General features: G+C 50.6%; 1 protein-coding gene and 2 long non-coding RNA genes across 7 annotated transcripts in view; 1 reads left to right on the plus strand and 2 right to left on the minus strand.

The window, feature by feature from the left end:
- Window positions 1-24940, minus strand: part of fam117bb (family with sequence similarity 117 member Bb) — an 83348-nt gene that overhangs the window by 33759 nt on the left and 24649 nt on the right. The window contains exon 2 of the mRNA XM_052523277.1: window positions 19130-19302. Within this exon, the coding sequence (XP_052379237.1) occupies window positions 19130-19302 (173 nt within the window). The remainder of the gene's footprint in view (window positions 1-19129; window positions 19303-24940) is intronic.
- On the minus strand, window positions 6418-8839 carry LOC127931237 (uncharacterized). Of its 3 annotated transcripts, none has more exons than XR_008140457.1 (3): window positions 8558-8839; window positions 8428-8525; window positions 6418-6468 (listed from the first exon to the last, which is right to left on the minus strand). It is a non-coding gene; the product is annotated as an uncharacterized LOC127931237 (long non-coding RNA). The 3 variants fall into 3 exon arrangements; XR_008140455.1 differs by lacking the exon at window positions 6418-6468 and adding an exon at window positions 6979-7301; XR_008140456.1 differs by lacking the exon at window positions 6418-6468 and adding an exon at window positions 6979-7301 and having other exon boundaries at window positions 8332-8525.
- LOC127931239 (uncharacterized) lies at window positions 19313-20831 on the plus strand. Of its 3 annotated transcripts, none has more exons than XR_008140461.1 (3): window positions 19313-20418; window positions 20457-20494; window positions 20533-20831. It is a non-coding gene; the product is annotated as an uncharacterized LOC127931239 (long non-coding RNA). The 3 variants fall into 3 exon arrangements; XR_008140462.1 differs by having other exon boundaries at window positions 19313-20342; window positions 20381-20418; window positions 20457-20831; XR_008140463.1 differs by having other exon boundaries at window positions 20278-20342; window positions 20381-20494.

A 24940-nucleotide genomic window follows, 5' to 3' on the forward strand; every position in this document is an offset into this window, starting at 1 on the left:
CTCCATCCGCTGTGCCCTCAACCGGACTTTTCCAGATGTCGGAGCAGACGCTTCTAATTACCCCGGCCTGCTAACTTTAAACGCCGTGTCTCCCGCACGCTAGCATAGTAACGACTACGCCGTGGCTTCCCTGCTCTATTGCTGTTCACTGGACCCCTATGATCACTTGGCTACATAGCTGATGCCTACTGGACTGTTCATTAATCACGGTACTCCATTTTGTTTATTTATTTTGTTTATCTGTTGTTCCCCAAACTCAGGCCCTGTGTGTCGTTAACCGACCCTCTCTGCCCATTCATCGCCATTTTACCTGTTGCTGTTGTCTTAGCTGATTAGCTGTTGTTGTCTTAGCTAGCTCTCCCAATCAACACCTGTGATTGCTTTATGTCTCTCTCAAATGTCAATATGCCTTGTACACTGTTGTTTAGGATATATATCATTGTTTTAATTTACTGCAGAGCCCCTAGTCCCACTCAACATGCCTCAGATACCTCCTTTGTCCCACCTCCCACACATGCGGTGACCTCACCCAGCATAACTAGCGTGTCCAGAGATGCAACATCTCTTATCATCACTCAGTGCCTGGGCTTACCTCCGCTGTACCCGCAGCCCACCATACCCCTGTCTGCACATTATGCCCTGAATCTATTCTACCACGGCCAGAAATCTGCTCCTTTTATTCTCTGTCATTAATGCACTAAACGACCAGTGTTGCTAGCCTTTAGCATCCTACTCCTCCTCTGTTCCTCAGGTGATGTAGACCCAGGCCCTGCGTGCCCCCAGGCACTCTCATTTGTTGACTTCTGTAACCGTAAAAGCCTTGGTTTCATGCATGTTAACATTAGAAGTCTCTTCCCTAGTTTGTTTGACTCACTGCTTTATCACACTCTGCCAACCCTGATGCCCTTGCCGTGTCTGAATCCTGGTTTAGGAAGGCCGCCATCAATTCTGAGATTTCCATACCAAACTACAACATTTTCTGTCAAGATCGAACTGCCAAAGGGGGAGGAGTTGCAATCTACTCCAGAGATAGGCTGCAATGTTCTGTCATCATTTCCAGGTCTTGTCACGACCTCTCCTTGTTCGGGCGGTTGACGTCACCGACCTTCTATTCATCACTGATCCATTTTTTCATTTTCCATTGGTTTTGTCTTGTCTTCCTTCACACACTTCACATCTCTTCCTTCCAATTCCATCACTTACATGTTGTGTATTTAACCCTCTGTTTCCTCTCATGTCCTTGTCAGAGATTGTATTTGAGGTGCAAGTTATGTGTTGGTGTGCGACGGGTTTTGTACCCACTTTTGTTATTTTGTATATTTTGGTTTTTGGAGTTTTGTCAGCACTTATTAAACGACTCCGTTTATACCAAGTTCGTTCTCCTGACTTCCCTGCCACCAACACGCACCCTTTACAGGTCTATGCCCAAACAGTTCGAGCTTCTAATTTTAAAAATGAATCTCTCCAGAAATAAATTCTCTCACTGTTGTCGCCTATTATAGACCCCCCTCAGCTCCCAGCTGTGCCCTGGACACCATATGTGAATTGATCGCCCCCCATCTATCTTCAGAGTTCATTCTGTTCAGTGACCTAAACTGGGATATGCTTAACACCCCGGCAGTCCTACAATCTAAGCTAGATGCTCTCAATCTCACACAAATTATCAAGGAACCCACCAGATACAACCCTAAATCCGTAAACATGGGCACCCTCACAGATATTATCCTGACCAACTTGCCCTCCAAATACACCTCTGCTGTTTTCAATCAGGATCTCAGCGATCACTGCCTCATTGCCTGTATCCGCCACGGAGCCGCAGTCAAACAACCACCTCTCATCACTGTCAACGCTCCCTAAAACACTTCTGTGAGCCTTTCTAATCGACCTGGCCCGGGTATCCTGGAAGGATATTGACCTCATCCCGTCAGTCGAGGATGCTTAGTCGTTCTTTAAAAGTAATTTCCTCACCATCTTAAATAAGCATGCCCCTTTCAAAAAATGTAGACCTAAGAACAGATATATAGCCCTTGGTTCACTGCAGACCTGACTGCCCTCGACCAGCACAAACACATCCTGTGGCGGACTGCAATAGCATCGAATACTCCCCGCGAAAGGCAGAAATTTGCATCCATAGCTCTAACTCCAAAATGTTTTGGGACAGAGTAAAGTCCATGGAGAATAAAAGCACCTCCTCCCAGCTGCCCACTGCATTGAGGCTAGGCTACACAGTCACCACCGATATAAATCCACTATAATCGAGAATTTCAGCATTTCTCTACGGCTGGCCATGCTTTCCTCCTGGCTACCCCAACCAATTGCTCCGCACCCCACGCAGCTACTTGCACAAGCCTCCCCACCCAAATCCAGATAGCAGATGTTCTGAAAGAGCTGCAAAACCTGGACCCATACAAATCAGCTGGGCTAGACAATCTGGACTCTCTCTTTCTAAAATGATCCGCCGCCATTGTTGCAACCCCTGTTACCAGTCTGTTCAACCTCTCTTTCGTATCGTCCAAGATCCCTAAAGATTGGAAAGCTGCCGTGGTCATCCCCCTCTTCAAAAGGGGTGACACTCTAGACCCAAACTGTTATTGACCTATATCCATCCCGCCCTGCCTCTCAAAAGTCTTCAAAAGAAAAGTGAACTTCTCTGTGATGTGTGGGACGGTAGCGTCCCACCTCGCCAACAGCCAGTGAAATTGCAGGGCGCCAAATTCAAACAACAAAAATCTCATAATTAAAATTCCTCAAACAAGTATTTTACACCATTTTAAAGATAAACTTCTTGTTAATCCAGCCACTGTGTCTGATTTCAAAAAGGCTTTACGGCGAAAGCACACCATGCTTTGTTAAGTTCAGCGCCTAGCCACAGTAACCCATACAGCCATTTTCCAACCAAGGAGAGGTGTCACAAAAGTCAGAAATAGCGTTACAATTAATCACTTACCTTTGATGATCTTCATCTGATGGCACTTGTTTTCTCAAATGACTGCCTCGCCTGGTTCACCAACTACTTCTCTGATAGAGTTCAGTGTGTCAAATCAGAGGGCCTGTTGTCTAGACATGGGTGGCAGGTAGCCTAGTGGTTAGAGCGTTGGACTTGTAACCGAAAGGTTGCAAGATCAAATCCCCAAACTGACAAGGTAAAAAAAACTGTCACTCTGCCTCTGAACAGGCAGTTAACCCACTGTTCCCAGGCCGTCATTGAAAATAAGAATTTGTTCTTAACTGACTTGCCTAGTTAAATAAAGGAAAACCATTAAAAAAAAAATTAAAATAAAAATACATCTGCCCCTTCTTTGGACACTGTAACTAACCTCGAAACGAGCTTCAACGCCATACAACACTCCTTCCGTGGCCTCCAACTGCTCTTAAAACGCTAGTAAAACCAAACATATGCTCTTCAAACATTCTCTGCCCGCCAGACTAGCATCACTACTCTGGACGGTTCTAACTTAGAATATGTGGACAACTACAAATACCTAAAGCCCCTTATACCACCCACCACTGCGACCTGTATGCTCTCGTTGGCTGGCCCTCGCTACATATTCGTCGCTAGACCCACTGGCTTCAGGTCATCTATAAGTCTATGCTAGGTAAAGCTCCGCCTTATCTCAGTTCACTGGTCACGATAACAACACCCACCCGTAGCACATGCAGGTATATCTCACTGGTCATCCCTAGAGCCAACACCTACTTTGGTCGCCTTTCCTTCCAGTTCTCTGCTGCCAATGACTGTAAACAGCCCACCTGTCACGTTCGGACCTTAGTTCCTTTTTATGTCTTTATTTTAGTTGGTCAGGGCGTGAGTTGTGGTGGGCATTCTATGTTGTTTTTCTATGTTTTGGTCTGTTGTAATATTTCTATGTGTTTGGCCTAGTATGGTTCTCAATCAGAGGCAGGTGTCAGTCGTTGTCTCTGATTGGGAGCCATATTTAGGTAGTTTTCTATTGTGTTTTGTGGGTGGTTGTATCCCGTGTTAGTGTTTTCACCATACGGGACTGTTTCGGTTGTTTGTTTGTATTTTTTGCTATTTTGTTCAGTTGATTTATTAAATATAACATTATGGACACGCTGCACATTGGTCTGATCCTTGCTACTCCTCCTCGTTAGAGGAGGAAGAAGACCGTTACAACACCCAATCTACCTCCCTCTACTCCTCCTCGTTAGAGGAGGAAGAAGACCGTTACAACACCCAATCTACCTCCCTCTACTCCTCCTCGTTAGAGGAGGAAGAAGACCGTTACAACACCCAATCTACCTCCCTCTACTCCTCCTCGTTAGAGGAGGAAGAAGACCGTTACAACACCCAATCTACCTCCCTCTACTCCTCCTCGTTAGAGGAGGAAGAAGACCGTTACAACACCCAATCTACCTCCCTCTACTCCTCCTCGTTAGAGGAGGAAGAAGACCGTTACAACACCCAATCTACCTACCTCTACTCCTCCTCGTTAGAGGAGGAAGAAGACCGTTACAACACCCAATCTACCTCCCTCTACTCCTCCTCGTTAGAGGAGGAAGAAGACTTTTACAACACCTCTACTCCTCCTCATCCCCATATTGTTTTTATTTACCTTTCTGCTCTTTGCACCCCAGTATTTATACTTGCACATCATCATCTGCTCATCTATCACTCCAGTGTTAATTTGCTAAATTGTAATTACTTCGCTACTGTGGCCTATTTATTGCCTTACCTCCTCACGCCATTTACACACACTGTACATAGACTTTTTTTCTATAGTGTTATTGACTGTACGCTTGTTTACTCCATGTGTAACTCTGTGTTGTTGTTTACTCCATGTGTAACTCTGTGTTGTGGTTTATTCCATGTGTAACTCTGTGTTGTTGTTTACTCCATGTGTAACTCTGTGTTGTTGTTTATTCCATGTGTAACTCTGTTGTTGTTTACTCCATGTGTAACTCTGTGTTGTTGTTTACTCCATGTGTAACTCTGTGTTGTTGTTTATTCCATGTGTAACTCTGTGTTGTTGTTTACTCCATGTGTAACTCTGGTTGTTGTTTATTCCATGTGTAACTCTGTGTTGTTGTTTACTCCATGTGTAACTCTGTGTTGTTGTTTATTCCATGTGTAACTCTGTGTTGTTGTTTACTCCATGTGTAACTCTGTGTTGTGGTTTATTCCATGTGTAACTCTGTGTTGTTGTTTACTCCATGTGTAACTCTGTGTTGTTGTTTATTCCATGTGTAACTCTGTGTTGTTGTTTACTCCATGTGTAACTCTGTGTTGTTGTTTATTCCATGTGTAACTCTGTGTTGTGGTTTATTCCATGTGTAACTCTGTGTTGTTGTTTATTCCATGTGTAACTCTGTGTTGTGGTTTATTCCATGTGTAACTCTGTGTTGTTGTTTACTCCATGTGTAACTCTGTGTTGTTTACTCCATCCATGTGTAACTCTGTGTTGTGGTTTATTCCATGTGTAACTCTGTGTTGTTTACTCCATGTGTAACTCTGTGTTGTTGTTTACTCCATGTGTAACTCTGTGTTGTTGTTTATTCCATGTGTAACTCTGTGTTGTGGTTTACTCCATGTGTAACTCTGTGTTGTTGTTTATCCCATGTGTAACTCTGTGTGGTTCTATGTGTCGAACTGCTTTGCTTTATCTTGGCCAGGTCACAGTTGTAAATTAGAACTTGTTCTCAACTAGGTTACCTGGTTAAATAAAGGTGAAATAAAAAAATAAAAAATGAGGGAAGTTAGAGGTAGTTTCACGAGCCAATACCAACTAGCATTAGCGCAATGGCTGGGGGTCTGCAGAAACAGCTAGCATGCTAGCTTTAGCCTTATACTTATAATCATAATTGTGCCTGCATTTGTTAGCAACTTTTTTTAAACTGCACACAGAGACAAATATGATATCCATGAGTTCATCTGACTCTGGGTCAGTAGATAAAGGAGACCATCTGACTCTGGGTCAATAGATAAAGGACCTCATCTGACTCTGGGTCAGTAGATAAAGGAGACCATCTGACTCTGGGTCAGTAGATAAAGGAGACCATCTGACTCTGGGTCAGTAGATAAAGGAGACCATCTGACTCTGGGTCAGTAGATAAAGGACATCATCTGACTCTGGGTCAGTAGATAAAGGAGACCATCTGACTCTGGGTCAGTAGATAAAGGCCCTCATCTGACTCTGGGTCAGTAGATAAAGGAGACCATCTGACTCTGGGTCAGTAGATAAAGGAGGCCATCTGACTCTGGGTCAGTAGATAAAGGAGGCCATCTGACTCTGGGTCAGTAGATAAAGGAGGCCATCTGACTCTGGGTCAATAGATAAAGGACCTCATCTGACTCTGGGTCAATAGATAAAGGACCTCATCTGACTCTGGGTCAGTAGATAAAGGAGACCATCTGACTCTGGGTCAGTAGATAAAGGAGGCCATCTGACTCTGACTTCTGGGTCAATAGATAAAGGACCTCATCTGACTCTGGGTCAGTAGATAAAGGGCCTCATCTGACTCTGGGTCAGTAGATAAAGGAGTCCATCTGACTCTGGGTCAGTAGATAAAGGAGGCCATCTGACTCTGGGTCAATAGATAAAGGACCTCATCTGACTCTGGGTCAGTAGATAAAGGAGACCATCTGACTCTGGGTCAGTAGATAAAGGAGACCATCTGACTCTGGGTCAATAGATAAAGGACCTCATCTGACTCTGGGTCAGTAGATAAAGGAGACCATCTGACTCTGGGTCAGTAAATAAAGGAGACCATCTGACTCTGGGTCAGTAGATAAAGGAGACCATCTGACTCTGGGTCAATAGATAAAGGACCTCATCTGACTCTGGGTCAGTAGATAAAGGAGACCATCTGACTCTGGGTCAGTAGATAAAGGAGGCCATCTGACTCTGGGTCAGTAGATAAAGGGCCTCATCTGACTCTGGTCAGTAGATAAAGGAGTCCATCTGACTCTGGGTCAGTAGATAAAGTGAGGCCATCTGACTCTGGGTCAATAGTATAAAGGACCTCATCTGACTCTGGGTCAGTAGATAAAGGAGACCATCTGACTCTGGGTCAATAGATAAAGGACCTCATCTGACTCTGGGTCAGTAGATAAAGGAGACCATCTGACTCTGGGTCAGTAGATAAAGGAGGCCATCTGACTCTGGGTCAATAGATAAAGGACCTCATCTGACTCTGGGTCAGTAGATAAAGGAGACCATCTGACTCTGGGTCAGTAGATAAAGGAGGCCATCTGACTCTGGGTCAGTAGATAAAGGAGACCATCTGACTCTGGGTCAGTAGATAAAGGAGACCATCTGACTCTGGGTCAGTAGATAAAGGACCTCATCTGACTCTGGGTCAGTAGATAAAGGAGTCCATCTGACTCTGGGTCAGTAGATAAAGGAGACCATCTGACTCTGGGTCAGTAGATAAAGGAGACCATCTGACTCTGGGTCAGTAGATAAAGGAGGCCACCTGACTCTGGGTCAGTAGATAAAGGAGACCACCTGACTCTCCTCATCAGTAGATAAAGGAGACCACCTGACTCTTTGCACCCCAGTATTTCTAAAGCACAGACCATCTGACTCTGGGTCAGTAGATAAAGGAGACCATCTGACTCTGGGTCATTTAGATAAAGGAGACCACCTGACTCTGGGTCTTTTTAGATAAAGGAGACTATCTGACTCTGGGTCAGTAGATAAAGGACCTCATCTGACTCTGGGTCAGTAGATAAAGGAGACCATCTGACTCTGGGTCAGTAGATAAAGGAGACCATCTGACTCTGGGTCCATGTAGATAAAGGAGACCATCTGACTCTGGGTCAGTAGATAAAGGTTGTTTACTCATCTGACTCTGGGTCAGTAGATAAAGGAGACCATGTTTGACTCCTGGTAACTCAGTAGATAAAGGAGACCATCTGACTCTGGGTCAGTAGATAAAGGAGCCCATCTGACTCTGGGTCAGTAGATAAAGGAGACCATCTGACTCTGGGTCAGTAGATAACTCTGGAGCCCATCTGACTCTGGGTCAGTAGATAAAGGAGACCATCTGACTCTGGGTCAGTAGATAAAGGAGACCATCTGACTCTGGGTCAGTAGATAAAGGAGACCGTCTGACTCTGGGTCAGTAGATAAAGGAGCCCATCTGACTCTGGGTCAAGATAAAGGAGACCATCTGACTCTGGGTCAGTAGATAAATACCAACTAGACCTCTGACTCTGGGTCAGTAGATAAAGGAGACCATCTGACTCTGGGTCAGTAGATAAAGGAGTCCATCTGACTCTGGGTCAGTAGATAAAAGTCCATCTGACTCTGGGTCAGTACATAAAGGAGACCATGAGTTCATCTGACTCTGGGTCAATAGATAAAGGACCTCATCTGACTCTGGGTCAGTAGATAAAGGAGACCATCTGACTCTGGGTCAGTAGATAAAGGAGGCCATCTGACTCTGGGTCAATAGATAAAGGACCTCATCTGACTCTGGGTCAGTAGATAAAGGAGACCATCTGACTCTGGGTCAGTAGATAAAGGAGACCATCTGACTCTGGGTCAGTAGATAAAGGAGACCTTCTGACTCTGGGTCAGTAGATAAAGGAGACCATCTGACTCTGGGTCAGTAGATAAAGGAGACCATCTGACTCTGGGTCAGTAGATAAAGGAGACCATCTGACTCTGGGTCAGTAGATAAAGGAGACCATCTGACTCTGGGTCAGTAGATAAAGGAGACCATCTGACTCTGGGTCAGTAGATAAAGGACCTCATCTGACTCTGGGTCAGTAGATAAAGGAGACCATCTGACTCTGGGTCAGTAGATAAAGGAGCCCATCTGACTCTGGGTCAGTAGATAAAGGAGACTATCTGACTCTGGGTCAGTAGATAAAGGAGACAAGGGCCTCATGACAAAATCCTGAACTAAATCCTGAACTAAATCCTGAACTATCCTGAACAAACTCCTGAACTAAATGGTGAACTATACTGAACAAAATCCTGAACTAAATCCTGAACTAAATGGTGAACTATCCTGAACTATCCTGAACTAAATGGTGAACTAAATGGTGAACTAAATCGTGAACTAAATCCTGAACTATCCTGAACTAAATCCTGAACTAAATGGTGAACTATCCTGAACTATCCTGAACTAAATGGTGAACTAAATGGTGAACTAAATCGTGAACTTAATCCTGAACTATCCTGAACTAAATGGTGAACTATCCTGAACTAAATCGTGAACTAAATGGTGAACTAAATCGTGAACTTAATCCTGAACTATACTGAACTATCCTGAACTAAATCCTGAACTAAATGGGGAAAGTAGAAGGTACAAAAAGCTAATAAGAAATGGTGTTGTCCTCTCTCTCCCTAGATTCCGTATTACATTGATAAAGCAATGCAGTGCCCAGTATGTGTGTTGATATTTCCATCCGTAGGCCACTGGGTTCTGTTTGGTTGTTTGGTCACAAGGTCTGAGGTTCAGCACCATGGTAACTGAGAGCGTTGTTCCGGATGGTTCAGGACCTGGTTATTTTGGCAAGGTGTTACTGAGAGAGACGGAACTCTGTAAATGTTATCCAAATGACACATTCTGTTCCTCTGGGTTCCTGCATGTACTCTTTGCTCAAATAGTGGCTAGTGGGTTTGTGGGTTTAAGTGTGTGTGTGTGTGTGTGTGTGTGTGTGTGTGTGTGTGTGTGTGTGTGTGTGTGTGTGTGTGTGTGTGTGTGTGTGTGTGTGTGTGTGTGTGTGTGTGTGTGTGTGTGTGTGTGTGTGTGTGTGTGTGTGTGTGTGTGTGTGTGTGTGTGTGTGTGAGAGAGAGACTGAAGGACTGTTATGTGGGTTGGGGTTTGGGTGGAGACATGGAAGGGAAGACTGTAACAACAGCCAGACAGCACTCTGTTCTCCAGGCCTGGGTTCAAATAATATTCAAAATCCATGAAATACTTTCTAGTCTTCCTGTAGTGCCAGATTCCATTGCGCCAGGTTCACTCAATCAAGCCCAGACAAATGTATTCTGAATACTATTTGAACCCAGGTCTGCTGATCTCTACTCTGGCAGCAACAGGACAACGGAGACAGAACCACTTCAAACAAAGGCTGAACCTAAAGACACCTTTACTCATTTCCAGACACATTCATCAGCCTGCCGTGTTGAAAACTGCAAGAGATGAACATTATTCTAATCTAGTCAGGGAAGTTTCAGACAGACAGAAAACTAAAACACAAAACCATTCTCAACGAATCAGAGCAGAGAAATGATGCAATAAAAAGATGAGAGGAAAACAAATGAAAGGAAAGCGCTTGACAGGTTTCATCCTAATCCTCTCTGTGGTGAAGAGACAGGATTCATCCTAATCCTCTCTGTGGTGAAGAGGAGACAGGATTCATCCTAATCCTCTCTGTGGTGAAGAGACAGGATTCATCCTAATCCTCTCTGTGGTGAAGAGACAGGATTCATCCTAATCCTCTCTGTGGTGAAGAGACAGGATTCATCCTAATCCTCTCTGTGGTGAAGAGACATGATTCATCCTAATCCTCTCTGTGGTGAAGAGACAGGATTCGTCCTAATCCTCTCTGTGGTGAAGAGGAGACAGGATTCGTCCTAATCCTCTCTGTGGTGAAGAGGAGACAGGATTCATCCTAATCCTCTCTGTGGTGAAGAGACAGGATTCATCCTAATCCTCTCTGTGGTGAAGAGGAGACAGGATTCGTCCTAATCCTCTCTGTGGTGAAGAGGAGACAGGATTCATCCTAATCCTCTCTGTGGTGAAGAGACAGGATTCATCCTAATCCTCTCTGTGGTGAAGAGACAGGATTCATCCTAATCCTCTCTGTGGTGAAGAAACATGATTCATCCTAATCCTCTCTGTGGTGAAGAGACAGGATTCGTCCTAATCCTCTCTGTGGTGAAGAGGAGACAGGATTCATCCTAATCCTCTCTGTGGTGAAGAGGAGACAGGATTCATCCTAATCCTCTCTGTGGTGAAGAGACAGGATTAATCCTAATCCTCTCTGTGGTGAAGAGACAGGATTCATCCTAATCCTCTCTGTGGTGAAGAGACAGGATTCATCCTAATCATCTCTGTGGTGAAGAGGAGACAGGATTAATCCTAATCCTCTCTGTGGTGAAGAGACAGGATTCATCCTAATCCTCTCTGTGGTGAAGAGACAGGATTCATGGCAGAATGCAGGCCTGATAGTGGGACGTCTGGCAGAATGCAGGCCTGATAGTGGGATGTCTGGCAGAATGCAGGCCTGATAGTGGGACGTCTGGCAGAATGCAGGCCTGATAGTGGGATGTCTGGCAGAATGCAGGCCTGATAGTGGGATGTCTGGCAGAATGCAGGCCTGATAGTGGGATGTCTGGCAGAATGCAGGCCTGATAGTGGGATGTCTGGCAGAATGCAGGCCTGATAGTGGGATGTCTGGCAGAATGCAGGCCTGATAGCGGGATGTCTGGCAGAATGCAGGCCTGATAGTGGGACGTCTGGCAGAATGCAGGCCTGATAGTGGGACGTCTGGCAGAATGCAGGCCTGATAGTGGGATGTCTGGCAGAATGCAGGCCTGATAGTGGGATGTCTGGCAGAATGCAGGCCTGATAGTGGGATGTCTGGCAGAATGCAGGCCTGATAGTGGGATGTCTGGCAGAATGCAGGCCTGATAGTGGGATGTCTGGCAGAATGCAGGCCTGATAGTGGGATGTCTGGCAGAATGCAGGCCTGATAGTGGGATGTCTGGCAGAATGCAGGCCTGATAGTGGGATGTCTGGCAGAATGCAGGCCTGATAGTGGGATGTCTGGCAGAATGCAGGCCTGATAGTGGGATGTCTGGCAGAATGCAGGCCTGATAGTGGGATGTCTGGCAGAATGCAGGCCTGATAGTGGGATGTCTGGCAGAATGCAGGCCTGATAGTGGGATGTCTGGCAGAATGCAGGCCTGATAGTGGGATGTCTGGCAGAATGCAGGCCTGATAGTGGGATGTCTGGCAGAATGCAGGCCTGATAGTGGGATGTCTGGCAGAATGCAGGCCTGATAGTGGGATGTCTGGCAGAATGCAGGCCTGATAGTGGGATGTCTGGCAGAATGCAGGCCTGATAGTGGGATGTCTGGCAGAATGCAGGCCTGATAGTGGGACGTCTGGCAGAATGCAGGCCTGATAGTGGGACGTCTGGCAAACAGTAGACTCCTCCAGAAATATGTTCTAGTTTCCTCTCATCTCTCAGCAGCAGGGAAAGGCTTTCGCTCACTCTCTGCCTCTTAATAACTCAGATAAACACTCAGTTCTCTTTTCTGAACCTGGTATCCATAGATACGTTCCAAAACTCCTGCTCTATCTTATCTAATCTCTCTGACTCCACCCACACCAGTACACTGACTCCACCCACTCCAGTACACTGACTCTACCCACTCCAGTACACTGACTCCACCCACTCCAGTACACTGACTCTACCCACTCCAGTACACTGACTCTACCCACTCCAGTACACTGACTCTACCCACTCCAGTACACTGACTCTACCCACTCCAGTGCCCTGACTCTACCCACTCCAGTGCCCTGACTCTACCCACTTCAGTGCCCTGACTCTACCCACTCCAGTGCCCTGACTCTACCCACTCCAGTGCCCTGACTCTACCCACTCCAGTGCCCTGACTCTACCCACTCCAGTGCCCTGACTCTACCCACTCCAGTACACTGACTCTACCCACTCCAGCACACTGACTCTACCCACTCCAGTGCCCTGACTCTACCCACTCCAGTGCCCTGACTCTACCCACTCCAGCACACTGACTCTACCCACTCCAGCACACTGACTCTACCCACTCCAGTACACTGACTCTACCCACTCCAGCTCACTGACTCTACCCACTCCAGTACACTGACTCTACCCACTCCAGCACACTGACTCTACCCACTCCAGTACACTGACTCTACCCACTCCAGCACACTGACTCTACCCACTCCAGTGCCCTGACTCTACCCACTCCAGTGCCCTGACTCTACCCACTCCAGTACACTGACTCTACCCACTCCAGTACACTGACTCTACCCACTCCAGTGCCCTGACTCTACCCACTCCAGTACACTGACTCTACCCACTCCAGTGCCCAGACTCTACCCACTCCAGTACACTGACTCTACCCACTCCAGTACACTGACTCTACCCACTCCAGTGCCCTGACTCTACCCACTCCAGTACACTGACTCTACCCACTCCAGTAGACTGACTCTACCCACTCCAGTGCCCTGACTCTACCCACTCCAGTACACTGACTCTACCCACTCCAGTGCCCAGACTCTACCCACTCCAGTACACTGACTCTACCCACTCCAGTACACTGACTCTACCCACTCCAGTGCCCTGACTCTACCCACTCCAGTACACTGACTCTACCCACTCCAGTACACTGACTCTACCCACTCCAGTACACTGACTCTACCCACTCCAGTACACTGACTCTACCCACTCCAGTACACTGACTCTACCCACTCCAGTGCCCTGACTCTACCCACTCCAGTGCCCTGACTCTACCCACTCCAGTGCCCTGACTCTACCCACTCCAGTGCCCTGACTCTACCCACTCCAGTACACTGACTCTACCCACTCCAGTGCCCTGACTCTACCCACTCCAGTGCCCTGACTCTACCCACTCCAGTGCCCTGACTCTACCCACTCCAGTGCCCTGACTCTACCCACTCCAGTACACTGACTCTACCCACTCCAGTGCCCTGACTCTACCCACTCCAGTACACTGACTCTACCCACTCCAGTACACTGACTCTACCCACTCCAGTGCCCTGACTCTACCCACTCCAGTGCCCTGACTCTACCCACTCCAGCACACTGACTATACCCACTCCAGCACACTGACTCTACCCACTCCAGTGCCCTGACTCCACCCACTCCAGCACACTGACTATACCCACTCCAGCACACTGACTCTACCCACTCCAGTACACTGACTCTACCCACTCCAGTACACTGACTCTACCCACTCCAGTACACTGACTCTACCCGCTCCAGTGCCCTGACTCTACCCGCTCCAGTGCCCTGACTCTACCCACTCCAGTGCCCTGACTCTACCCACTCCAGCACGCACACTGATTCTACCCACTCCAGCACACTGACTCTACCCACTCCAGTACACTGACTCTACCCACTCCAGTGCCCTGACTCTACCCACTCCAGCACACTGACTCTAGCCCGACTCCAGCACACTGACTCTACCCACTCCAGTACACTGACTCTACCCACTCCAGAGCACTGGGTCTACCCAAGCCAGTACACTGACTCTACCCACTCCAGTACACTGACTCTACCCACTCTAGTACACTGACTCTACCCACTCAGAGTACACTGACTCTACCCACTCCAGACACTGACTCTACCCAAGCCAGCACACTGACTCTACCCACTCCAGACACTGACTCTACCCACCCAGTCAGACACTGGGTCTGGACCCACTCCAGTGCCCTGACTCTACCCACTCCAGTGCCCTGACTCTACCCACTCCAGTGCCCTGACTCTACCCACTCCAGCACACTGACTCTACCCACTCCAGCACACTGACTCTACCCACTCCAGTACACTGACTCTACCCACTCCAGTGCCCTGACTCTACCCACTCCAGCACACTGACTCTACCCACTCCAGTGCCCTGACTCTACCCACTCCAGTGCACTGACCCTACCCACTCCAGTACACTGACTCTACCCACTCCAGTACACTGACTCTACCCACTCCAGTGCCCTGACTCTACCCACTCCAGTACACTGACTCTACCCACTCCAGTACACTGACTCTACCCACTCCAGTACACTGACTCTACCCACTCCAGTATACTGACTCTACCCACTCCAGTACACTGACTCTACCCTTTCCAGTACACTGACTCTACCCACTCCAGGTCCCTGACTCTACTCACTCCAGTACACTGACTCTACCCACTCCAGTACACTGACTCTACCCACTCCAGTACACTGACCCTGGGTCTGGACACCAAGCTCAGAGCCCTGGGTCTGGACACCAAGCTCAGAGCCCTGGGTCTGGACAACAAACTCAGAGCCCTGGGTCTGGACACCAAGCTCAGAGCCCTGGGTCTGGACACCAAGCTCAGAGCCCTGGGTCTGGACACCAAGCTCAGAGCCCTGGGTCTGGACACCAAGCTCAGAGCCCTGGGTCTGGACAACAAGCTCAGAGCCCTGGGTCTGGACACCAAGCTCAGAGCCCTGGGTCTGGACACCAAGCTCAGAGCCCTGGGTCTGGATACCAAGCTCAGAGCCCTGGGTCTGGACATCACCCTCTGCAACTGGATCCTAGACTTCCTGACGGGCAGACCAGAGGCTGAAAGGCAACAGCACCTTCTCCACACTGACTCACAGTGTAGTGTCTGGAGGCACTGTTCTGCAGTGCCTCCAGACAGAACAGTGCCTCTGCCTCCAGACAGAACAGTGCCTCCAGACAGAACAGTGCCTCTGCCTCCAGACAGAACAGTGCCTCCAGACAGAACAGTGCCTCTGCCTCCAGACAGAACAGTGCCTCCAGACAGAACAGTGCCTCTGCCTCCAGACAGAACAGTGCCTTCAGACAGAACAGTGCCTCTGCCTCCAGACAGAACAGTGCCTCTGCCTCCAGACAGAACAGTGCCTCCAGACAGAAAAGTGCGTCTGCCTCCAGACAGAACAGTGCCTCCAGACAGAACAGTGCCTCTGCCTCCAGACAGAACAGTGCCTCTGCCTCCAGACTGAACATTGCCTCCAGACAGAACAGTGCCTCTGCCTCCAGACAGAACAGTGCCTCCAGACAGAACAGTGCTTCTGCCTCCAGACAGAACAGTGCCTCTGCCTCCAGACAGAACAGTGCCTCCAGACAGAACAGTACCTCTGCCTCCAGACAGAACAGTGCCTCCAGACAGAACAGTGCCTCTGTCTCTAGACAGAACAGTGCCTCCAGACAAAACAGTGCCTCCAGACAGAACAGTGCCTCTGCCTCCAGACAGAACAGTGCCTCCAGACAGAACAGTGCCTCCAGACAGAACAGTGCCTCCAGACAGAACAGTGCCTCTGCCTCCAGACAGAACAGTGCCTCCAGACAGAACAGTGCCTCCAGACAGAACAGTCCCTCCAGACAGAACAGTGCCTCCAGACAGAACAGTGCCTCCAGACAGAACAGTCCCTCCAGACAGAACAGTCCCTCCAGACAGAACAGTGCCTCCAGACAGAACAGTGCCTCTGCCTCCAGACAGAACAGTGCCTCCAGACAGAACAGTGCCTCTGCCTCCAGACAGAACAGTGCCTCCAGACAGAACAGTGCTTCTGCCTCCAGACAGAACAGTGCCTCCAGACAGAACAGTGCCTCTGCCTCCAGACAGAACAGTCCCTCTGCCTCCAGACAGAACAGTGCCTCCAGACAGAACAGTGCCTCTGCCTCCAGACAGAACAGTGCCTCCAGACAGAACAGTGCTTCTGCCTCCAGACAGAACAGTGCCTCCAGACAGAACAGTCCCTCCAGACAGAACAGTGCCTCCAGACAGAACAGTGCCTCCAGACAGAACAGTCCCTCCAGACAGAACAGTGCCTCCAGACAGAACAGTGCCTCCAGACAGAACAGTGCCTCCAGACAGAACAGTCCCTCCAGACAGAACAGTGCCTCCAGACAGAACAGTGCTTCTGCCTCCAGACAGAACAGTGCCTCCAGACAGAACAGTGCCTCCAGACAGAACAGTCCCTCCAGACAGAACAGTGCCTCCAGACAGAACAGTGCCTCCAGACAGAACAGTGCCTCCAGACAGAACAGTCCCTCCAGACAGAACAGTCCCTCCAGACAGAACAGTGCCTCCAGACAGAACAGTCCCTCCAGACAGAACAGTGCCTCCAGACAGAACAGTCCCTCCAGACAGAACAGTGCCTCCAGACAGTACTCCTCCTTGACTTATTCCACATTTTGTTGTGACAGCTTAAACAAAACACTATAAAAAATATAAAAGATTCTCCCCCATTTACTCACAATATCCCATAACGACAATGTGTTTTTAGAAAATGTTGCACATTTATTTCAAATAAAATACAGAAATATCTCATTTACATAAGTATTCACACCCCTGTTAGAATCCCCTTTGGCAGCGATTACAGCTGTGAGTCTTTATGGGTACGTCTCTAAGAGTGATTACAGCTGTGACTCTTTCTGGGTTCGTCTCTAAGAGTAATTACAGCTGTGAGTCTTTCTGGGTGAGTCTCTAAGAGTGATTACAGCTGTGAGTCTTTCTGGGTTCGTCTCTAAGAGTGATTACAGCTGTGAGTCTTTCTGGGTTCGTCTCTAAGAGTAATTACAGCTGTGAGTCTTTCTGGGTGAGTCTCTAAGAGTGATTACAGCTGTGAGTCTTTCTGGGTGAGTCTCTAAGAGTAATTACAGCTGTGAGTCTTTCTGGGTAAATCTCTAAGAGCTGTGATTAAATTAAACTCTGTCATTAGGTTGGTATTGTGGAGTAACTACCATGTTGTTCATCCATCCTCAGTTTCCTCCCATTACAGTCATTAAACTCTGTAACTGTTTTAAAGTCACCATTGGCCTCATGGTGAAATCCCTGAGTGGTTTCCTTCCTCTCCGGCAACTGAGTTAGGAAGGACGCCTATGTCTTTGTAGTGACTGGGTGTATTGATGCACCATTCGAAGTGTAATTAATAACGGCACCATGATCAAAGGGATATTCAATACTTTGTTTTACCCATCTACCAATAGGTGCCCTTCTTTGTGTCATTGGAAAACCTCCCTGGTCTTTGTGGTTGATTCTGTGTTTGAAATTCCCTGCTGGACTGAGGGACCTTACAGATAATTTTAGGTGTGGGGTACAGAAAAAAGTCCATGCTACTTTTTACGTGACTTGTTATTCCTGATCTTATTTAGGCTTGTTTGACAACAGTAAAACATAACGCAAACTGACTGTAATACGACTGTAAAAAAAAAAGATAATGGCCTTGTTTATCACATAACCCAAATGCCTTTGTTATAATGTAATAACAGTACACACCAAAACGTGCGGTTTTGACCTGTAAAAGACAGATATCGTTGCAGCTGTTTCTCCTTCATAATAAATGGGACGAGAGACAGGCGTGTGCCATGATTCCACTTCTTGGTACAGCAATCAATCAATGGTAGTGAAAGGTGTTGTATGGGGTTTTAGGGAAGTGGGGCAGGACAGGACTGTGTGGGGGTTTTAGGGAAGTGGGGCAGGACAGGACAGGGTGGGGGTTTTAGGGAAGTGGGGCAGGACAGGACAGGGTGGGGGTGTAGGAAAGTGGGGCAGGCTAGGTAAAGGCAGGACAGGACAGTGTGGGGGTGTAGGGAAGTGGGTCAGGCTAGGTAAAGGCAGGACAGGACAGGGTGGGGGTGTAGGGAAGTGGGTCAGGCTAGGTAAAGGCAGGACAGGACAGTGTGGGGGTGTAGGGAAGTGGGTCAGGCTAGGTAAAGGCAGGACAGGACAGTGTGGGGGTGTAGGGAAGTGGGTCAGGCTAGGTAAAGGCAGGACAGGACAGGGTGGGGGTGTAGGGCAGGACAGGACAGGGTGGGGGTGTAGGGCAGGACAGGACAGGGTGGGGGTTTTAGGGAAGTGGGGCAGGACAGGACAGGGTGGGGTTTTAGGGAAGTGGGGCAGGACAGGACAGGGTGGGGGGGTGTAGGAAAGTGGGTCAGGCTAGGTAAAGGCAGGACAGGACAGTGTGGGGGTGTAGGGAAGTGGGTCAGGCTAGGTAAAGGCAGGACAGGACAGGGTGGGGGTGTAGGGCAAGACAGGACAGGGTGGGGGTGTAGGGCAGGACAGGACAGGGTGGGGGTTTTAGGGAAGTGGGGCAGGACAGGACAGGGTGGGGGTTTTAGGGAAGTGGGGCAGGACAGGACAGGGTGGGGGTGTAGGGAAGTGGGTCAGGCTAGGTAAAGGCAGGACAGGACAGGGTGGGGGTGTAGGGAAGTGGGTCAGGCTAGGTAAGGGCAGGACAGGACAGGGTGGGGGTGTAGGGCAGGACAGGGCAGAGAGAGAAATACCTAATTATTTCTGAAATATTACACAAAACGACCTAGATATGACTGTCTGTGAAATCCCCCAGAACATGTTTAGCTGACTCTCAGCTGTATCCACTATGCTTTGAGTAATGTAAATGTGAAAACTGGAAACCGAGGACATACCTGAGTGGCTTTGTCCCTCATGCAGGGTTGACATGGGGCATGGCTGCTTTCCCGAGGCCAGTGACCGGTCAGATAGGGTCCCGTCAGGAGAAGATCCAGGGAGGAGGTGCGGCGGATACTGGAGCAGGAGCAGCAAGAGGGTAGGCCGGCTAGGGGAGGAGGTTTGGGTCTCTCTGTAGGGAGAGAGGGAGAGGTGGAAGAAGAATAGATGTGGAGTTTAGACACATAACAGAACATGACATTGAGAAGAGGATGAAGAGAAAGAGTTGGCCAGATTAACTGTAGAATATATGCTCTCGTCTGGGTAGAGTGGATGGTGGATTTTGTCTGCTGACATCGGAGGGTTGGAGTTAAGGGTAGAATGGATGGTGGATTCTGTCTGCTGACATCGGAGGGTTGGAGTTAAGGGTAGAATGGATGGTGGATTCTGTCTGCTGACATCGGAGGGTTGGAGTTAAGGGTAGAATGGATGGTGGATTCTGTCTGTGGACATCGGAGGGTTGGAGTTAAGGGTAGAATGGATGGTGGATTCTGTCTGCTGACATCGGAGGGTTGGAGTTAAGGGTAGAATGGATGGTGGATTCTGTCTGCTGACATCGGAGGGTTGGAGTTAAGGGTAGAATGGATGGTGGATTCTGTCTGCTGACATCGGAGGGTTGGAGTTAAGGGTAGAATGGATGGTGGATTCTGTCTGCTGACATCGGAGGGTTGGAGTTAAGGGTAGAATGGATGGTGGATTCTGTCTGCGGACATTGGAGGGTTGGAGTTAAGGGTAGAATGGATGGTGGATTGGCCGCTGTGCTCGAAGAGGAAATGAGGAATGCATAATTATTTAAGTACAGGTACCATAGATGTGAGCGAAATAGCTTTAAGTAGCAGTAGAAGTATTGTTGTTCGTTAGTTTAGTCCAATTAGGGGGAAAGTATACATTTAAAAAATGAAATGAAAAAAATTCAAAGGATGATTTGAAATTACGCAAACAATTAAATTCATAGAAATTCATACAATGTTTCTGCAACATTAAAGCTGATCTACCCCACCACACAAAACACAAATACAAATAAATGGCCCCCTTCATAGTTGGTCCTCAGACAGAAGGTCTTGGTCCGCGCTGGGTGTTTGGTCCTCAGACAGAAGGTCTAGGGTGCGCTGGGTGTTTGGTCCTCAGACAGAAGGTCTAGGGAGCGCTGGGTGTTTGGTCCTCAGACAGAAGGTCTAGGGCGCGCTGGGTTTTTGGTCCTCAGACAGAAGGTCTAGGGAGCGCTGGGTGTTTGGTCCTCAGACAGAAGGTCTAGGGCGCGCTGGGTGTTTGGTCCTCAGACAGAAGGTCTAGGGAGCGCTGGGTGTTTGGTCCTCAGACAGAAGGTCTAGGGCGCGCTGGGTGTTTGGTCCTCAGACAGAAGGTCTAGGGAGCGCTGGGTGTTTGGTCCTCAGACAGAAGGTCTAGGGAGCGCTGGGTGTTTGGTCCTCAGACAGAAGGTCTAGGGAGCGCTGGGTGTTTGGTCCTCAGACAGAAGGTCTAGGGCGCGCTGGGTGTTTGGTCCTCAGACAGAAGGTCTAGGGCGCGCTGGGTGTTTGGTCCTCAGACAGAAGGTCTAGGGCGCGCTGGGTGTTTGGTCCTCAGACAGAAGGTCTAGGGAGCGCTGGGTGTTTGGTCCTCAGACAGAAGGTCTAGGGAGCGCTGGGTGTTTGGTCCTCAGACAGAAGGTCTAGGGGCGCTGGGTGTTTGGTCCTCAGACAGAAGGTCTAGAGCACGCTGGGTGTTTGGTCCTCAGACAGAAGGTCTTGGTCCGAGCTGGGTGTTTGGTCCTCAGACAGAAGGTCTAGGGGGCTAGCTGGGTGTTTGGTCCTCAGACAGAAGGTCTAGGGCGCGCTGGGTGTTTGGTCCTCAGACAGAAGGTCTAGGGCGCGCTGGGGTTTTGGTCCTCAGACAGAAGGTCTAGGGAGCGCTGGGTGTTTGGTCCTCAGACAGAAGGTCTAGGGCACGCTGGGTGTTTGGTCCTCAGACAGAAGGTCTAGGGCGCTGGGTGTTTGGTCCTCAGACAGAAGGTCTAGGGGCGCTGGGTTTTGGTCCTCAGACAGAAGGTCTAGGGAGCGCTGGGTTTTGGTCCTCAGACAGAAGGTCTAGGAGCGCTGGGTGTTTGGCAGACGCTGGGTGTTTGGTCCTCAGACAGAAGGTCTAGGGCGCGCTGGGTGTTTGGTCCTCAGACAGAAGGTCTAGGGCGCGCTGGGTTTTGGTCCTCAGACAGAAGGTCTAGGGCGCGCTGGGTTTTTGGTCCTCAGACAGAAGGTCTAGGGAGCGCTACTGTTCTCCCCCCTCCCCAGGTCTAGGGCTCTGGGTGTTCTCTCCCAGACAGAAGGTCTAGGGGCGCCTGGGTGTTTGGTCCTCAGACCCCATCTCTCGCTGGGTGTTTCTCCTCCTCCCCATCTCCCCATCTCTCCTGCTGTTCTCTCCCCCTCCCCATCCCCCTGCTGGACTGTGTTTCCCCTCCCCATCTCCCCTGGGTGTTTCTCCCCTCCCCAGACCCCAGGTCTAGGGCTCGCTGGGTGTTCTCTCCTCCCCAGGTCTCTCCTACTGCTGGGTGTTTGGTCCCCATCTCTCCTGCTGTTTCTCCCCTCCCCCTCCCCAGAAGGTCTCCCTGGTGTTTTCTCCCCTCTCTCCCTCCCATCTCCCCTACTGTTTGGTCCTCCCCATCTAGGGCGCGCTACTGTTTCTCTCCTCCCCATCAGAAGGTCTCCTGCTGTTCTCTGGTCCCCATCTCCCTGGGTGTTTGGTCCTCAGACAGAAGGTCTGCTGTTTTGGTCCTCCCTCCCCATCTCTCCTGCTGTTTGGTCCCCCTCCCCATCCCGCTGGCTGTTTCTCTCCCCTCCCCATCTCTCCTCCCCATCTCCGCGCTGTTTCTCCCCTCCCCATCTCCCCTGCTGTTCTCTCCCCTCCCCATCTCTCCTACTGTTCTCTCCCCCTCCCCATCTCTCCTACTGTTCTCTCCCCCTCCCCATCTCTTGTTCTCTCCCCTTCCCATCTCTCCTACTGTTCTCTCCCCCTCCCCATCTCTCCTGCTGTTCTCTCCCCCTCCCCATCTCCCCTGCTGTTTCTCTCCCCCTCCCCATCTCTCCTGCTACTGTTCTCTCCCCCTCCCCATCTCTCCTACTGTTCTCTCCCCCTCCCCATCTCTCCTACTGTTCTCTGTTCTCTCCCCCTCCCCATCTCTCCTGCTGTTCTCTCCCCTCCCCATCTCCCCCTCTCTCCCCCCCTGTTCTCCCCCCTCCCCATCTCCCTACTGTTCTCTCCCCCTCCCCATCTCCCCTGCTGTTCTCTCCCCCTCCCCATCTCCTACTGTTCTCTCCCCTCCCCATCCCCTCTCTGCTGTTCTCTCCCCCTCCCCATCTCTCCTACTGTTCTCTCCCCCTCCCCATCTCTCCTGCTGTTCTCTCCCCCTCCCCATCTCTCCTGCTGTTCTCCCCATCTCTCCCCCTCCCCTCCCCATCTCCTGCTGTTCTCTCCCCTCCCCATCTCCCTGCTGTTCTCTCCCCTCCCCATCTCTCCTACTGTTCTCTCCCCCTCCCCATCTCTCCTACTGTTCTCTCCCCCTCCCCATCTCCTCCTACTGTTCTCTCCCCCATCTCCCTACTGTTCCTCCCCCTCCCCATCTCCCCTACTGTTCTCTCCCCCTCCCCATCTCTCCTGCTGTTCTCTCCCCCTCCCCATCCCCCCTGCTGTTCTCTCCCCCTCCCCATCTCCCCTGCTGTTCTCTCCCCCTCCCCATCTCTCCTGCTGTTCTCTCCCCCTCCCCATCTCCCCTACTGTTCTCTCCCCCTCCCCATCTCCCCTGCTGTTCTCTCCCCCTCCCCATCTCCCCTGCTGTTCTCTCCCCCTCCCCATCTCTCCTGCTGTTCTCTCCCCCTCCCCATCTCTCCTACTGTTCTCTCTCCCCCTCTCTCCTATCCCCTGCTGTTCTCTCCCCCCCTCTGCTGTTCTCTCCCCTCCCCATCTCTCCTGCTGTTCTCTCCCCCTCCCCATCTCTCCTGCTGTTCTCTCCCCCTCCCCCCCATCTCCCCATCTGTTCTCTCCCCCTCCCCATCTCTCCTGCTGTTCTCTCCCCTCCCCATCTCTCCTACGTTCTCTCCCCTCCCCATCTCCCCTGCTGTTCTCTCCCCCTCCCCATCTCTCCTGCTGTTCTCTCCCCCTCCCCATCTCTCCTGCTGTTCTCTCCCCCTCCCCATCTCTCCTGCTGTTCTCTCCCCCTCCCCATCTCTCCTGCTGTTCTCTCCCCCTCCCCATCTCTCCTGCTGTTCTCTCCCCCTCCCCATCTCTCCTGCTGTTCTCTCCCCCTCCCCATCTCTCCTGCTGTTCTCTCCCCCTCCCCATCTCTCCTGCTGTTCTCTCCCCCTCCCCATCTCTCCTGCTGTTCTCTCCCCCTCCCCATCTCTCCTGCTGTTCTCTCCCCCTCCCCATCTCTCCTGCTGTTCTCCCCCTCCCCATCTCTCTGCTGTTCTCTCCCCCCTCCCCATCTCTCCTACTGTTCTCTCCCCCTCCCCATCTCCCTACTGTTCTCTCCCCTCCCCATCTCCCCTACTGTTCTCTCCCCCTCCCCATCTCCCCTACTGTTCTCTCCCCCTCCCCATCTCCCCTGCTGTTCTCTCCCCTCCCCATCTCTCCTGCTGTTCTCTCCCCCTCCCCATCTCTCCTACTGTTCTCTCCCCCTCCCCATCTCTCCTGCTGTTCTCTCCCCCTCCCCATCTCTCCTACTGTTCTCTCCCCCTCCCCATCTCTCCTGCTGTTCTCTCCCCCTCCCCATCTCTCCTACTGTTCTCTCCCCTCCCCATCTCTCCTACTGTTCTCTCCCCCTCCCCATCTCTCCTGCTGTTCTCTCCCCCTCCCCATCTCCCCTACTGTTCTCTCCCCCTCCCCATCTCTCCTACTGTTCTCTCCCCTCCCCATCTCTCCTGCTGTTCTCTCCCCCTCCCCATCTCTCCTCCCTGTTCTCTCCCCCTCCCCATCCCCCCTGCTGTTCTCTCCCCCTCCCCATCTCCCTGCTGTTCTCTCCCCTCCCCATCTCTCCTACTGTTCTCTCCCCCTCCCCATCTCCCCTGCTGTTCTCTCCCCTCCCCATCTCCCTGCTGTTCTCTCCCCCTCCCCATCTCTCCTACTGTTCTCTCCCCCCCCCATCTCCCTCTCCCCATCCCTACTGTTCTCTCCCCTCCCCATCTCTCCTGCTGTTCTGTCCCCATCTCTCCTACTGTTCTCCCCTCCCCTCCCCATCTCCCCTACTGTTCTCTCCCCTCCCCATCTCTCCTGCTGTTTCTCCCCCTCCCCATCTCTCCTGCTGTTCTCTCCCCTCCCCATCTCTCCTGCTGTTCTCTCCCCCCTCCCCATCTCTCTTCTCTCCCCCTCCCCATCTCTCCTACTGTTCTCTCCCCCTCCCCATCTCTCCTACTGTTCTCTCCCCCTCCCCATCTCCCCTACTGTTCTCTCCCCCTCCCCATCATCTCCTGCTGTTCTCTCCCCTCTCCCATCTCCCCTACTGTTCTCTCCCCCCCCCTCCCCATCTCCCCTGCTGTTCTCTCCCCTCCCCATCTCTCCTGCTGTTCTCCCCTCCCCCTCCCCATCTCTCCTACTGTTCTCTCCCCCTCCCCATCTCTCCTGCTGTTCTCTCCCCCTCCCCATCTCTCCTGCTGTTCTCTCCCCCTCCCCATCTCTCCTGCTGTTCTCTCCCCCTCCCCATCTCTCCTACTGTTCTCTCCCCCTCCCCATCTCTCCTACTGTTCTCTCCCCCTCCCCATCTCCCCTGCTGTTCTCTCCCCCTCCCC

The sequence above is a fragment of the Oncorhynchus keta genome, chromosome 7, assembly GCF_023373465.1.
Source record: "Oncorhynchus keta strain PuntledgeMale-10-30-2019 chromosome 7, Oket_V2, whole genome shotgun sequence".
In the NCBI taxonomy this organism is placed as follows: Eukaryota; Metazoa; Chordata; class Actinopteri; order Salmoniformes; family Salmonidae; genus Oncorhynchus; species Oncorhynchus keta.